This window comes from Toxorhynchites rutilus, chromosome 1, assembly GCF_029784135.1.
Source record: "Toxorhynchites rutilus septentrionalis strain SRP chromosome 1, ASM2978413v1, whole genome shotgun sequence".
Taxonomy (NCBI): Eukaryota; Metazoa; Arthropoda; class Insecta; order Diptera; family Culicidae; genus Toxorhynchites; species Toxorhynchites rutilus.
The window spans coordinates 10,377,037-10,394,668 of NC_073744.1; the positions used below are offsets into that span (position 1 = coordinate 10,377,037).

General features: G+C 39.6%; 1 protein-coding gene across 13 annotated transcripts in view; it reads right to left on the bottom strand.

Moving 5' to 3' along the window:
- LOC129763249 (lethal(2) giant larvae protein) overlaps positions 1-17,632 on the bottom strand; it is a 56,550-nt gene that overhangs the window by 13,539 nt on the left and 25,379 nt on the right. For all 13 annotated transcript variants that reach the window (XR_008740853.1, XR_008740851.1, XR_008740852.1 and 10 more), the window contains exon 3: positions 11,509-12,124. Coding sequence is in view for 10 of the 13 variants with exons in the window: in XM_055762126.1 (XP_055618101.1) it covers positions 11,509-11,592 (84 nt within the window). In the remaining 3 variants the exon portion in view is untranslated. The remainder of the gene's footprint in view (positions 1-11,508; positions 12,125-17,632) is intronic.

The window sequence follows — 17,632 nt, forward strand, 5'->3', positions numbered from 1 at the left end:
TCATAGTTATCGCACTGCATGCGAAACAATATGTTCTGTTCGTCAGCTTTTTTTCAATATTGAGATATCATCTATGGGCAATTTATTCCCAAATGGAACAACGCAATAAATGAAATTGTTGAGGATAGAAAAAGAGATGACGCCCAGCATCTCCTCGATAATCGAAAGGCAGGCTCGGTAGGATGAAAACTGGTTTTCAATCTCCCAGATTACCAGCCCAACTGGCTCTCACCCGTCACGGACTGCATTAATGCGCTCAAATCCCGCCGTTCGAATCGAATCGGGTGGCGAGAGAGAAAGGGCGCTTAGTTGCAGCAGCAGCAACAGCACACGGACAAATCTTAACGTTTGAGCTTCTTTTGAACATTGCTTCTCGCCAGGCAAGACATTGCCATCCTGTGCCCACCTAATCCCCCACAACCAGGAATCCGCCCCAATTGCCGGAGAAACTGGTATATAACGGTACACTAGCGAATCACGTCATCGCGCTTGGTTCGATCTGCGGCAACTCGTGCCTCCCCTGGTGACCACCGCCCTGAAATGGCATCGTGATCGTGGCTAGCAAAACCAAAACTGAAACAATCGGAACACGGTTGTGGTTGGTGCCCTCGATGGGCCATCAGCCATCGAAGAACTTAATTTCGCACAAAAACAGCGGGATAATCAATCAATCAAATTGGTCCATCATCACAATGCAGAACTGCTTCCAACAGTTTCTCTGGGTTTTGTGGAGGGTCCCCTCACACTTATGCGCGCGGATCCAATAACTGTTTACTGGAACGAGCGTTTAATGAGGTGCGTAAAAGATACGGTGATTTCTTGCATTGTCTTTTTTGGGAGGAAGTAGCGAGCTTTTTTAATTAGCCAACGATAATTAAAACCTCAATTTTACCCACTCGGTGTCTGTCGCGCTGCAACAGCACGGGCCCAAGCGAATGATTCGCTGGCTGCAGGTGTGTTAAGCTTAATTCAATGATTTGCTATATTCAAACAGGTGATGTATTTTTATGAATTTCTTCGCCTTTTCCAGATGCAATAAATTCGAATTTTAGCCTTCCGTCATTGGATGCAATCCGTGATGATTACTAGGAAAGATTGGATTGTGCGAAACCGAGTTACTGCCCCCTTGCGATAGATTTTTGTTCCAAATTGATTTCATATTTAGTATCAAAAAATTGAAAGCGTAGTCTGGAACCAACTAACTGAAAACGTTCCATTCAATGATAATTCAAAATTCTGTGAAAATTCTCATACTTGCAGTAAACTGTACAATTCGTTGTTATTAACTGGAGCTGACTTTTTCCGTAACTCGAGATTTGATTATCAAGAACTTATACACCAGCCATTCCATGCCAAACCGATATAGTGGTTCTCAGATTTTAGTGAAAAATGGTAGATTTGTTCTTTATCGCAAACAATTAGACCCGTATTTTTTTTATTTTTCCGATAGGGTTACCCTTTCCGTTTTAGGGTGGTTCGAAAAAACAAAATATAAATTTCCTGCAACTTAAGTATTTTCTCTAGAAAGACGATTGGCTTTAATTTGATGTGTCGATCATTAGAATCGATTCAGTAGTTCAAAAGTAATGTTTTTTTTTTAAAAAAGTTATTTTAGGAAAAAATTGAAAAAAAGTGATTATTCGGACCACCCTACAACGGAAATGGTCACCCTAACTAAAAAAATAAAAAATACGGGTCTAATTGGGTAACGATTGAATAAATGAAAAATTACAGGCAATATCTACACGAATATCGTTCTTTCTGATTAGTCAATTGGCACAAAGCATCTGTGCTCTCACAGTTGCTCATTCAATGCGAATACTGGACTGTGCAATGAATTATGCATTTGGTTTGATTTTTTGCTGCGGTAAATCTCACGTTTTGGTTGGTCCAATTTGCGCCTCCCTCATTTTCCTTTGATATCTTTTATCGTGCACCATCGGTCCGTTTATACCGCCGGTTGGAGTGAACAATAATATCCAACAATCAAACTCAGGTCCTTTTCAGGGCCATCAGATTATTATCAATGAGTTTAATAATGTATTTTTTTTTCAAACATATCCAGAATCAATATGCAATAATAGCTCAACGTAATCCTACGTCATATGCGGTTGTTTCTCGGACACAACCCTCCTGTAACTTTTTGCTGGTGACTAAAATTTTGCAAGCGAGTAGAGGCGGACAGTCTCATCACGAGATCTTCAATCTGTTTTCATTCAGAGTTTCCGTTCACCGGGTTGTTTTTTGTCTGTGTCTAAACCGAAGCGTAATTTTACCGGCGAATTGCACTAGAAGTACCACTGTCTCACAGAAAGACGTAATGTTTGAACATTGTATAAACAGAAGTTTAAAATCCACAATGAACCATTATAGGTAAATTTGATGTGGAAAAGTATATCCAAACACCGAAACATTGCAAACATATTTAATTGGAATCGACTCCCAAATCCTTGCTGAATCATCTGGTGTGAAAATTACATCGCTCAGAACATTTGGGCGGCAGAAGGAACCCTTGCGTTCCATACACCGTAAAAGCTTCAAACCCATCGATTGTCTTCGGCACTATTGCGCATAATGTTTGAAAACTCCGAAACCTCCCAAAAATCTCTGAAGGTTTCTTGAAGAGCAAATCACATACAACATGTTTTTATTCATTCATATCTCAAAGAAATGATAATGGTTTGGTCATAATCGTAGCTGTGACAGGTGTTTTCAACTCCGACCAGATGGTATCCCTATGGCTTACATGCTTAAAAGCGCACCCAAAACTAATCAATATTGTATAGAGAACAAAAAACCATGGGGACCACCCCATAAGAGCTAAAGTGAAAAACGTAGGTTGTATTTTTTCACGTTATTTCCAATAGCTTTGAGACAAATTTAAAAAAAGGAGAAAACCGCGACATATTGCAAAATATTTCTGGATTTCCAATATATTTCTTATATATCAAAAATAAAAAATTTGTTTTGAAATTTCAGACTCAATACTACTCTCTACTTTTGAGACCCCGTACTACTCTCATTTTTATTCAAATTAGTTTGATAAATCGATCTGAAAAACACGTACGAAACTAAAATTACCAAATAAGTTGGTCTCAAAATTCAGAATATCGAAATATATACCAGAAAATATAACTTATTTTTTTGTACCGCGCAATGTTTTTAAAATTCTTAACAAAATCACAGTTTTTCTTTTAGATTCGTTTGATATTTTTCATTGATAGTTTAAACAATTTTCCACATTTCATTCTTTGATCAAAATTTTGTATTTTTGATAGTTTTATAGTTTTTTAGTTAGAATTTTTTGTAATTTAGATTTTTTCCTAACTTTTTTTTACAAAAATCATTTTATATCAAACGAAATAAAAAAAAAATGCGCTTAATAAAAATAAAAAATTAGATTAATTTTTCTGGAAAACGTATTTTTTAGAATTCTCAAAAAATTATATCAATAGCCCATATAATAACCAGCAAGTTATCCATACACCGTAAGAAGGACACTGCTAACGGGGAAGAAGTTTCAACGAGTTGCGAATGGGATTTTCAGATTTCAAAATTATAAGTTTTAAGTTTCAAAAATTTCATATTTTACATTTTATATTATATATTATATAATATATATTGTATATTATTCCATGCTCAACTGATATAGTGGTTCTAAGATTCCCTTAAGAAGTGATAGTTTTGTTCATTATCGCAAAATATATATTAATATTGTTACTAACTACTCCTGATAAAAGGACTATTAAAAAGCGACAGATGACAGTCACAACAGGAACGAAACTAGACTGGCCATTAGCAGCACCATCTCAGATTTCAGTGAAACGCTGTGGGTGTAAAAACATGGGCCTTTTAAGCAACTTGGCGCATCTGAAATTTCCTAGAAAGAATTAGACTACAATTTTTTTTTCTCAATTATTTACAAAATTTTCTAACTCAAAAACAATAACATACCTACAAAATTTTGATCGAAAAATTTAATGTAACAAATTGTTTAAATTTTCATAAAAAAAAACAAAATTAACTAACCCTGGGAAAAAATATTTTAAAAATTCAGATGAGCATTTTTGTATGGGACCTTCTCAAAAAATAATGCTTTACTAGTAACATTTTTGTGTAAATTCTCGCGTTTGACATGTTCTTGACATGTTTCTAAATAGAAAAAAAAGTTTGCAGAGCATATCAATTGCGATAATTTACACTCAAAAATGTTACGAGAAAAACATTAACAGTAATTTTTTAAGGAATACATGAAAAAGTTATTATTTTAGGGTTGTCAGAAAAATATTTTTTTTCTTTTTTTCCAAAAATAACTTTTTTTTTAATTCACAACTTTTAAACTATCTGGCCGATTCAGATGATCGGAGTATTGAACGAAAACTGAAAACATGTTAACTTTGCAAAATCACTCGAAAACTAAAAAAACACCTCTCTGATATTCGGATATGTTATGTAAAAAACCTCAGCTTTCAAGAAAAGATATATAAAATATGATGACCTTAGTTCCGAAACCATGTAAACTATGAAAAACAATCACAATCAATAATTACGAAAGCAAAGTCTAGTTTTTTCTTCAAGTGTAATGTTTTTCAAACAAAACTAGTTCATTGGCTTTAATTTGATATATCAATCATCTAAATCGGTCCAGTAAATCAGTACAGGACGGACGCGATTATATACAGTTTTTGATTTCTTTTCACTGTATATAATCGAATCCTGTATATAATCTAGTCAAAAAAAATATTTTTAATTTGATTTTTTATTATTCCCCTAAAGTCAGAAAACACTTTTCTCACAGGAAAAATTTAAATTCATCCAGATTCTCTCAGGAGGTGATAGACGATCATATTTGATGATAAAAAATTCTTCTACGCATATTGTCGAATTTCAACAATGACAGAGTTATAGAACTTTTTTTCTATTTGTCAATGCTAGAGTTATTCAAGATTGCTTTCATGTCATTGATCACATCTTGCTGGACCTTATTAATAAGTCTTTATTAACTGGGCATGTGCCTCAGGTGTGGAAGGAATCTTTCATAGTTCCTATTCAAAAGGTTGCTGGAACGATTAAAGCCGAAGAGTTTCGTCCCATCAACATGTTGCACACATTAGAGAAAATATTAGAATTAGTTGTTAAAGGCCAGCTGTTGCAATATTTAAATCTCAACGCTTTGCTAATACCAGAACAATCGGGATATCGAGAAGGACATTCCTGTGAAACCGCATTGAACTTGGTGTTAGCAAAATGGAAAGAGAAATTAGAATGTAAAGATACCATCATTGCTGTTTTCTTGGATCTGAAACGCGCTTTCGAGACAATTTCTAGGCCCTTGTTGTTGAATACGATTAAGCGCTTTGGAATTACGAGTACTGCATATAAATGGTTTGAAAGTTATTTGTATGACAGAACTCAACGGACTATTTTTAATGATTCAATTTCCAGTCCCGTAGGGAATAATCTTGGAGTACCTCAGGGAAGTGTATTAGGGCCCCTTCTATTTATTATGTACATCAACGACATGCGACGAGTTTTACGATTTTGTGATATTAACCTTTTTGCAGATGATACTGTGTTATTCATTGCAGCTAATGATTTGAATCAGGTCGTTTTATATTTGAATGGAGATTTGCGTTCTTTAAGTAGATGGTTGAAGTATAAGCAATTGAAGTTGAATATAAATAAAACTAAATTTATGGTAATCTCGCGAAATCGTTCTAATGAAAACGTCTCTATTATAATTGATGATGAGACCATTGATCGCGTTCGGGAGATTAAATATCTTGGCGTGATTATTGATGACAAACTCAAGTTCAATACTCACATTGACAATGTCATCAGGAAAATTGCCAAGAAGTATGGAATCTTATGCCGATTGAAAAACGATTTAACTATGTGCAGTAAAATACAGCTATACAAATCAATCATCTCTCCTCATTTAGACTTTTGTTCTTCCATATTATTTTTAGCCAATGATACACAAATATCGAGATTACAGCGTTTGCAGAATAAAATAATGCGGTTGATTCTAAAATGTAATAGATTCACTTCCTCATCTTTGATGCTGGACGCTCTAAAATGGTTATCCGTGAAGCAAAGAATTGTTTATTTAACTATGGTGTTCATTTTTAAAGTAGTTCACGGTTTGCTGCCTCGATATTTGTGTGATCGAGTTGAAAGAGGAAGTGATTTCCATAGATATAACACTAGAAACGCGAATGAATTAAGAACACCTAATTTCTTGTCATGTGCTTCACAAAATTCGTTGTACTTCAAAGGAATAAATGTTTTCAATTCGATGCCAAGACATATTAAATGCGCAACAACACTTACAGAATTTAAGAGGCACTGTATTTCACACGTGAAAACTGTGTTTTATTAACAGTCGAACGATTTTTTTTTTTAATTTTATGACGAAGATTTTTATTGACGAAGTTTTATACGAACGGATAATTAATGTGGACAATTTTTGGTAGTTTGTTTTTCAATGTTTTTGAGTAACCTGACGAAGTTTTTTGAACGGATTATATTATGTAGACTATCTAAAATTTTTTTAAATTATCTTTTTTTTAATTAGTATTGATCTCTATTATGTCTGTCATGATGGACTGGTGATGATGGACTATTTTTATTTTTATTTTGTTGTTTTTATAGTTGTATTAGTTGAAAAAAAAAATAAAAGTAGTCTACAAAAGTTTGAGCGTCGCGCGCGTGCCACAGATATAAAGGATATTAAATTGAAAGATTTTTAAGTGCCGGTCTAGGAAATTTTCGTAAAGGAAATTTTCTCGATTTCTCTGAATGAGGATATTCATTGTCAATCCAAAGCAAGGCTGGCGGTTGGACTTGTGCTCTGGTGGACCCTTTGGCTGCAAGGGCCTCGTCGGGACCGTATCGGCTCTGTGGCGGACATGACTGAGTATTGGCTTGTCTTTGGAAATTGCAATTTTTTGAACTTATATCTGTGAATAAAATCAGTGCGTTTTTTTTGTGTTTGCTAAACTGATTTCAATGTTGAGAAAAAATAAATAAATTATCTTTTAGATAACTCGTCTTGCTCAAACCTCTGTAGGGGAAGGAGGCGGGACCATCATCATCATCATCATTTCGGACTCTGTTGCCTCAAACTAGCTCTTCATTAAAAAGTACGATACGGATGACGATTCTATTGCTTTCATTAAAAAAATGAGAAAATTCAGTACAGGATATAGTAGTGGAACATCAAAATTAGTGAATTTTAATAACATTTTGAAAGTGAAAAACTTAGAAGTTAATAATTTATGATGCGTTATCATTAATTTTATCCTAAAAAAATATATTAAACTAGATTGTTTCTATCAGTTAAATTGAAGCTCTTTAAGCGCTCTACAGTTTGTTCTTTGACACCCAACTTCTATCTTTCTTAATTTGGCTGCAATATCGATATAAACAATTCCTGATAAAAATTCAAGCAAAATCTTCAAAAACCACTATTTTTACCCCACTGTACATGTAATAGCCACTTAAATTTCACCTTAACGTTGAAATGTTACATTTCTTCTTGAAATGAGTCATATTTGAAATATATAAAAAAAAAATTTTTCCAAACAGTATATAATCGAATAGCATATAATCGAGTCTGTATATAATCGAGACCGACATGTAATGACTCATCTGGCAAAACTTTAAAAAATAATTCGATCCAATATTTACAATTTTAGTAGTTCCGTATAATGCTGGGCATGAGATTTTTTCTGAGGTGTTATTTGATGGCTATTTACACATCAAACTTTGATGAATTATTAAATAATAACTATTTGTACTACAGTTAAGTATTATGCATTGGAAGTTGTGGAAATATGTTTCCTTTTAAACGGCTCACAGTTTTCAAAAATAATTCGAAATATTTGTCAAGATATTACTAATACACTGCGTTTCACAACTATAGAACCACTCCATTTTTCTGAGTTTCCAGAGATGTGAGATATGTAGTATATAGTGTAGGATATAATAACTATCTTCATTTATAAGTCATTTAAACATTATTGTTGTGTTCAGACGCGAAACATTCAGAAAACTCAAATTCCAGTGTTTCATAACTATAGAACCAGATGGAAAAACTCTCACTCCTTTACAAAATTAATGCCAATTTAACATGAATTACGATTAGTTTCTAATTCGTAGGTCATCTTTAGTTCTCAATCAGTTCAAATCACCCATTCGGGGTAGTTTCGACTAAGCTGTGCCATGTTTTAGTGTGTATCTCCTTCTACGCAGAGGATACTGTTCGTTTAAGCTCTCCAAATCACTCATACCGCTTGTAAGCAAACCCCAAAAATCCAATTTTCAAAGTCCAAAAACTAATGTGGAAGCTAATAATATGGGTTTCACTACTTCAAGAGAACTTGTCTGATAAAAAAGAAATTCAACTTGAATAGGATTTCTTTATACTGGATAGATTTACGGAACGTGTCGTTCAATTTATCAACTCGTAACTTTGCAGGCGGCAGTTTGAAGGTTTGGGGAAAATTTTCTCGAAAAGGCCTAGTTCAGATAGCTTACCATCAAAACGAATGAACAGTCAGAAGTGCAACGAAGTACTTCAGAATCATTTACTGCTGTTTTTGCATCAAAAACAATTTGATAATTGGATAATTTGTCATTAATTCATAAAATCCCGAAAGTCATGGCATGGTCAGCTTGTTTACCAAATTGAAACCCTATCAGGAACTTCTGAGGAGTGATCGGACGAATAGTAGATGCAGCTTAAAAGCAGTGTTAGTGATTTGAAGAGCTTAAACGAGCAGTATCCTCTGCGTAGAACGAGATACACACTACAACATGGCACAGCTTGGTCGAATCCACCCCGAATGAGTTATTTGAACTGATTGAGAACTAAAGATGATCTACGAAATAGAAACTTATGGTAATTTTTGTTAAATTGGCGTTAATTTTTTAAAGGAATGAGAGTTTTTCCATCTGGTTCTATAGTTTTTTTTTCTTTATTATAGTGACTTTCAACACATTTCGGCTGGTTCGTCACTTTTACTTTCATTTTTGGAAGAATGTCGGGAGTGAGGATTGAACTCGTGATCTCTGCGTGAGAGGGGTTCTATAGTTATGAAACGCTGGAATTTTGGTTTTTTGAATGTTTCGGTCCTGAACACAACAATTAAGTTTAAATGACCAGTCTTATACATGAAGATAGTTATTGCATTCTACACTATGTATTTCAATTCAACCGACTTCTTACATATCTCTGGAAACTAAAAAAAAATGAGTAGTGCTATAGTTGTGAAACGCAGTGTAGTAACTTTCTCCATTTTTGGCCCATTTTCACCCCCATCGACGGTACTCATAATCATGATCAACTTTTTTTTAATTCGCTTTTTTTCAAAAAAAAAATCCTTTTTTTTGCAGTTTTTGATTTTTATTCCTCGATACCTGCTACTGTCCTGAAATTTTGAACTTTCCTTATTGAAAGTATCTGCTTTCTATAGAAGATATAACAGATCGGTGACAGACACTTCTCTGATTTTTGTGCGCTTGAAAACCCATAGTGCATGCTGCTCATATATTCAAGGATCGAGCGAATCAACCAAGGTCTTTGATAGTATCAACACGGTTTAGAAATTCATCGTACACTTTATATTCGGAGCTAATGGAGGATCTGTTGTGCTAGATTTGAGCTAATATTAGGTGGGGTTCTGTGATGTGAACCAATTATTACTCTTTGGTACGAGTATTTTAAGAATCGGGAACCTTTGAAAGGCTACGTGACTAAACTAGGAACCTCTTATCAGTGATGTGGGCAGGTAACATATCCTCAAATTAACTACATGCAGATAGCTTGCAATTCAGCAGTGTACACAGTGCCATGATGAACACTTCCGTTTCAAAGCATTGAAAAGGGAAGGGCCACAGTGCCAGTAACTCTTATCTAAAGCTCAACCTCACTATCGATATCATTTTCATTTCACCGTTTGATGTTTGCTCACCACCACACCAGACGTTTGAGTTTCCTATCGAATATTACGACTTTATTGGAACAAAACAAAAAAAAAAAAGCACGACGTGAGCGATAACAATATGTACCCTTATCTATTTAATTTATAGATTGTCTGATGATGACGAATATAAGTACTGAGCAGCTAGACAGCGAACAACACAAATAACAGTTTGAGCCCCCTATTCTGTTGAACATATTCGAGCTACCTTCACTAACATAATCGTGTAAGACTTCTACAATCACTCATTCGATCGTGTTTTCCATGTTGACCCCATTCCAAAGAAAGGAAAAAAAAATATTTTAATCGTATCAATTTCCTACGCTCCCTGCAAAAGTCAACCGATATATCCGTCAAGGTGTGGCCGAAGTATAAAACAGCTACAGCGCGACCTTTTTAGGTTATCATTTCATGCCGCAAAAAAAAAAGAAACAGCAAGCAAGCAGGCAAGGTGTGGTGTTTTCCTTGGATTCATTTCTTTTCCCTGGTGAGCGCCTTCTGCCACAACAAACAGAGCAACGACACGCTCAAATGCACACATCATCATCCCCACCACTCCCCCCTTGCATATGCAGAAGACATTTCCCATTCTCGAAATGCTCTCGGAGGAGTCTCTTTACCGAGACGCATTATTCAAATTGTAATACCAGCTCAAATTGACTGTTCTCTGAGGCACCTCTTCTGGAGAGTAGAGTTTGTAATGTAGCTACATGGCATGGTCTAACGGTACCCTCCCTGCGACCCCACATCGTTTGGGAGATGGAGAAATCTAGCAGCAGCAGCCGCCACGATTCGCTTGTTTTCTGTAGCTTTTATGCCATCTCCCATTTCCCTATTCCACCGTATCTTTCTGCGATGTTTTGGATGCCCAGCAAAGGTAAAAGTATGTGATGCAAAACGGACAGAGGAGAACAAGCAACATTATCGTGACAATCAAAGACTTGCTCTATTGCTCAGGAAGCGTTGAACTTTTACAAATCTGTCAGCTATCGAAATTAACGGTGATTCATTCCAGTGTTCCATCGCTTCATCCAATGTTAGAAAACGAGCTGGAAGTCATTAAAGGTTTTACGATCTTTTTTCCAATCGAAACGCTTTCGAAAACTTGCCCCATGGTTTGTGAAACAGATGAAACCTGACGTTCCTAGGTCAGCCAGCCAAAAACAGAAGCACTTCAAGCGTCGCGTTCAGTCCTCGTCCGTTTTTAAACAATAACAAATCCATACTTGCTCACAATTGCACGAGCAACTACTAACCTTCGCGAAAACCATACGAGAAACACCCGCCGCCTTCGCCAAGCATGTGAAAAGTTTGTGAGCCGTACTTTTGCTTTTCCAAAACATGCTTCCCTGAAGGTTATTGCCACGTTTATATGCGGTCTGTATCATATTTCACCCTAACGCCAAACACTCACTCATCAACTACTTTACCGTTTTGGTTATTACTCTTTTTTCAAACGCCTAATGGGCGGTTCAGTCCAAACGATTTTAACCGGTCGAAAGATGACGAAGAATAAACTTACCCTCCGGAATGCAAACAACTCCTTCTGCAGCTTCTGCCGTTCAGCTGAAGGCTGTTGACCTTTTCCGCGTATAAACTTTAACATCGTTACTGTTTTGCTTTCGACAGAGTCCAGATCTTCTCCTCCTCTGAAGAAGGTGGTGTTTTTTCTCTCTCTATTCTCGTCCCTTGAACTATCGTGCCGACACAAACACACGTGCACACACACGCGGGGTCACGGGATGCTCACTGGCTACCTTTTCTTCCACTAGCGCGAGGTAAGATGTGTGATTTGTGTTGTGATGATCAATGATTTACTCCAAGAGTTTCGATTGTTTGTCTCCCTAACGCACGAATCAATACTTGACCATTTCTGTTGGTAGGCGGGCGGTCGGGATGTCGGACGGCTCTGCGCGTATTCCCAATTAACTATTCTTTCCCGCCTGTACGCTGCTTCTGCTGATCGTGGTTGAATACTGGAGCACTGTCGCTGACACGAAGACGGCACAGAGGGAGATCAATTGCGTGATCACCATGGAGAACCCAAGTGGTCCAAGATCGATCCGAAGCTGTGGGCGGGCAGTTGAGACGAAGGCCGCAGTTCATAGAATGGGAGTGCTTGGTGTCCCGGGGGGTTTCTGAAATTAGGCGAGAAAAGCAAAAAAAATCATGATTGAAGCAGTGTTGTATCACTGAACGATCGCGCGTTTTAAATTTGATCGATCTTTGCCATAAGCGGAATAATCGCCACGCTAAAAATAGAACAGAACGCATGCTAGGGCAAAATTTCGTAGCTAATACATCAATAAACATGATTCAGTTGTTTCACAGATTCAGAAATTGAACGGGTATACCAACCCAGTCAGCCCAAGTGAAAACCATATCAAAAGCCGCTACTTCTGTGAGTCGCAGTGTCGTCCCCACCTTAAGCGTCTGGAACGTCGTAGGTGGACAGGTTAATGCAGTGCTTCATGTGTTAAGCCTTCTTCACAGATCGCAGCAGTGCCGTGAAAGTTGGCAGTGTTGTGTGGGGGCTCCCGGCCAACGAGTGTGATTCATCGGCTCATTTCGCCTTTTCTGCTCCAATGGTAAATGGCCCAGATAAGGTAATAATGCAGCAGCTTTTTGTGATAGTAAAAGTGCATTTTTTTCCCTCACAATACACGACACCATCGTTTACCATTTCCGGTGCGTCTTCTTTCTGACATTTCGCAATTGTGAGGATAGAAAGGAAGAGAACAAATAGTGAAGTGGTGTATGCTCACTGGTTCTGTACGACGGGACAACGGTGCTGTGCGGCCGTTTTTCTTCTTCTGACATGACGATGGGTGCATACTTAATTTCACCGGATATTGTCCTCTGTGAGTAGAGTTGAGTTGAGTTGAGTGTCGGCGCTGAGCGCAGAATGTGTTTTTTTATACCAATTATCTAATTCATTCCTTTCGTTTTCTTCCATTTTTTCCTGCAAGCTATCTGCCGCTATCTTCGTGTTGAACGGTGGTGAGTCATTGCCATAAAAATACTGTTCGCGCATTTTGAGAGTCACACTTTAGATTTCTGATATCACGGCTTTTATGAATGTACTTATTTTTTATTGTCATTCGAATAACTTTCTCCAGTAGTTTCAAATCGTTAATAAAATACACTAACTTCGACAGCAATTGTGAATGATCCATTCTTGAATTCTTCCGCTGTTTGAAATATAAACTTATCATATATTAATTTCCGATATCTATTTGTTTGGTTGAATCAGTACATATTCCGGGAGGCCATCTTGTTCTCTAGTAAGACAACATCGAAATATGGCCCTGAACCTACAAAAAAAATTGTCTGAAGTCTCACCTAAATCGATGACAGCGTCCCGGGAATATTTCTGTAAATTCAAAATTCGATCTGAGAGAAGCCACGGGCAGAAATGTCAGGTAAGTTCGATGTCTACTAGATGACATTCGTTTTGTTCCTAGTTAAAAATAGCAAATAATCTTACTGTATATATACCTAGAACTGGATCGCGTGTCGTACTCATGAACCCACGCCTCGTCGTCAGTGTTGTGATGTACAGGGTCCTTCAGATTAAACGCTCACGCAAAAAAAAATCGAATAGCTCCTTATAAAAAAAATTTCACTCCGTCGATGGTAACACTGCATTCCCCACTTCGGAACGATAATATTCCGCTATTCGTTCACAGTCTGATCGGATGGTTTTTAGTTTCAGATGTACAATTTGTGTATTTTGTGTATTTTTAGTGAAATCGTATTATTCGAGCAACCGAAGCCTTAATAAAACTTTGTACTCTTATGGTAAGAATTTCAGCATTTCTCGTCGTCGATGACTTCCTCTGTGGGTACGTGAAGGACCGTTGCTATGTTAATAAGCCACAAAATTTGGAGGAACTTAAAGAATAAATAACTCGGATTTTCAACAGCATCGAAGTCGTAATGTTAGAGTTGTGCATGAAGAATTTTGTTCAAAACGCGTTATCGAAAAAAGGGGTGGGGTCACATGAAAAATGTCCTAAAATAAGTTTTTTTATTTATTATTATAAGTTTTATTCAAATTTGTTGTGTAAGTGTTTAATCTAAAAGACCCTGTATTTGGCGAATGTTGTATAGAAATTAGTTCTGTTAATCGTGTCTCTGCTTGTACAACAGTTTTTTCCAGGATATTTCAGGAGATGAAAGATGATCATTAAGGTGGTAGCGAAAATAGGCATGTCAAATTTCAAAAACCCACCATGTACATTTTGTTTATTGGACCAAAAAAAATGACCTGTGCAAAATTTCAGCTCAATCGGACATGATTTAGGGGTGCCTCAAACTACTCAAAGTTTTGATTTTTTGAACATGCAGGCTAAGTCCCAAAAAGTAGATTTTCGACAAAAAAATTTTGTCGAGATAACACCAGATCTCGAGGTTTTATGCATTTTTAAGACATTTGGCATTTCCTTTACTCCCACCTTGGAAGATTTTCGAGGATCAAAATATCAAAACTTTGAGGCACCCCAATGTTCTGGAATAAAGGTAACGGTTGTTGGTTTGGTTTGGTTCTTTGGTTCTCAAATGGGGATCAACACTAGGGTAGGAGCCTGCCCGTTGGTCTCAAATGTTCCTATCTCACGCCTCCACGAAGATCATATGACGACATTTTTAGATCGGGCGTGAACTGGAAACACACACCTGGTCTTGGCTCCGAGAACGGGTGTCGAAAGTGGCTAAGTGAGGGGGTGCGAGCGAGTCAGAGCGCTATATCTTTCCCGGGGAAGGCCTCCCGGGTCATGGAGGCCTTGCCAACCCGCTGTCTCCCGGGCAAAGGAGATACACCCAGAAAATGGAGCTACGTTCACGAAGAATACTTAGAATGCGATCGCCCGAGGAGGGTCCCCGAACTGGAGCTGGTCCTGGAACGGGAGTAAGAGCGAGCGGCCAGCGGCTGGAGGGCGAGGTGCAAGAGCGGGCCACCAGCCGGGTTCAACCCGAAGAGCTACCGCCACACGGAAACAGCAGCCATCGACATCACCAACGAAACGCTGCGCCTACGAGGCGTGTTGCGACTGTCAGACGACAGTCGTCCACACTTGTGGGTACTACTAGGCGACGGATCATGTGGACACACGACATGAACGAATTCGTGATCCGCGCCTATTACATCTGCACTGCTTTGGAGACGGACATGAGCGGTCGCCCTCGAATACTCGCAATGTTCGAGGAAGCGTATCCAGAGTTCGTCGGGAGGCTTGACCAAAACGCGATGAACGCGAGGCGTAGAGCGATTGTACGCAACAATATGCTCTCCCAAACGCAAGTCGACGAGATCAAGCAGCAGGTGCAGAGAGAACTAAGCTCCAGAACAAGCAGAGCAAGCGATGTGTCGAGACGAAGTTCAGTACGGCTGAGCAATTCATTCGCGAGTGGGGCACGCGAATCAGCACCAGTGGAGGCCACAGTACAACAACCCCTTGAGCCGGAAGACCCACATCCAGATCAACAACTACTACGCGATCTGGTCTTCCACTACGACGAGGCGATCTCACAGTTCCGCGACACAGACCCATTGTCGCGCCCCAGGATCCCGAAGTTACAGCATTCCCGCAGGCTGACAAGTGCAGTAAAGCTCATGAACGAACACGTTCTTCCGCTGCACTTGGTTGATGCTGAGAACATGGAGGAGCTGCAACTGAAAGTTTACTGTGCTGCTGTGGCGACCGCCAAAAGTTTAGGATACCGTATTAGGCCAAGAGGCAGACTGCTCCAACATCTCCGTGAAAGGCGTGAGCCTCCATGGCGAAGGAGATTGGAGCAACGGATCCTAAACAAGCGCGCCGCAATTGGAAGACTGATGGCGTACAAAAGAGGCAGCAGATCGGCGAAATTATGTCGCCAAGTTGCTGTGATCGTGCGGCCTACTGAACTTCGCCAGCTGAGAGCTCACCAGCTGACGGAAAAACTCGACACACTGGTACAGCAATTGAGCGTCCTTACAAAACGGCTGAAACGTTACTCTGACTCTGCAAAGCGCCAGGAACAAAATCGGATGTTCAGAGATAACGAGAAAGCGTTCTACGACCACATTAGCGACAAGAAGCCCGACTACCGCGAAGGTTTGCCAGATATTAGCGATGTGACGAACTTCTGGGCTGGTATTTGGGAGACCCCAGTAGAACATCGCGACGGGCAAATGTGGTTAAGACGGGAGGAGGAGAGTTGTGGTGAAATTGGAGAGATGCCAGCTATCATCGTCGAAGAGAACGATGTCCGCGAAGCCTCGCGGTACCTGAGGAACTGGGCAGCACCGGGCCCCGATGGTGTCCAGAACTTTTGGCACAAGAAGCTGACCGTCGCACATCCAAAGATAGCTGAGTGCTTCAACAAGGTGCTACGTGACCCACACAACCTTCCTGAATTCGCCACCCGTGGCGTCACCTTCCTCCTCCCGAAAGACAGCAACACATTGAACCCATCAAAGTACAGACCGATAACGTGCCTATCGAGTCTGTACAAAATACTGAGCAGCATAATTACCGCCAAAGTTTCTGCTCACTGCGAACAGCATCACATCATCGCAGAAAAGCAGAAAGGATGCAGGAAAAATACGCATGGCTGCAAAGACCAGGCCATCATCGACGCAGCCATAGTCGGCCAGGCGGTATATAACCAGCGGAACCTAAGTATGGCCTACATCGATTACAGGAAGGCTTATGACTCCATACCTCACTCGTTTCTCGTCCGGGTATTGGAGCTCTACAAGATTGATCCCGTCGTCGTTAGGTTCCTGCAGCATGCGATGAGGCAGTGGAGTACGTCTCTGCACCTCAGTGATGGGGAAAATGTGTTGCAGTCTAGAACGCTGCAGATAAAGAGGGGGATATTCCAAGGCGACTCTTTCAGCCCGCTTTGGTTTTGTCTGGCACTGAACCCCCTCAGTAGGACGCTCAATAGAAACGGTCATGGCTTTAAAATAAGGTATGGTGACGGCGCCCACGAAGAAGTGACCCATACCTTCTACATGGATGATCTCAAGGTCTACGCTGATTCACGTCAGCGTCTAGGTGTAGCGATCCGGGTTGTCGAAGAAATAAGCAGGGACATCTGCATGGAGTTCGGCCTCGACAAGTGCCGCTGTGTCCATCTGCTGAAAGGGCAGCTTACCGAATCCGGAGGTTACGAGGTCTATGACGGCGAGTTCATAAGAGACATGGTTTGTGGCGAATCCTATAAATATCTTGGATTCCGACAGCTCACCGGGATTCGCCACTCCGACATCAAGACGGAGCTGCGAGACAAGTTCTTGAGTCGAGTGAACTGTGTCCTGAGGACTTTCCTCAACGCGGGGAACAAGGTACGCGCGATCAACACATTCGCGGTTCCCCTGCTGACCTTCAGTTTTGGTGTAGTCAAATGGAGCAAAACTGACCTAGAGGACCTTGAGAGGAGGATGAGGAAAGCATTTAAAGAGGCCGGAATGCACCATCCTCAATCGGCACTGGAGAGAGTTTCACTGCCACGCAAAGAAGGGGGACTTGGAATAGTCGACATATCTGCACTGTGTGTTGCCCAGGTACGACAACTGCGCGAGTACTTCGCAGAACGCGCCAACCAAAACGCGCTATACCGGGCTGTCTGCGCCGCCGACAGAGGATACAGCGCTC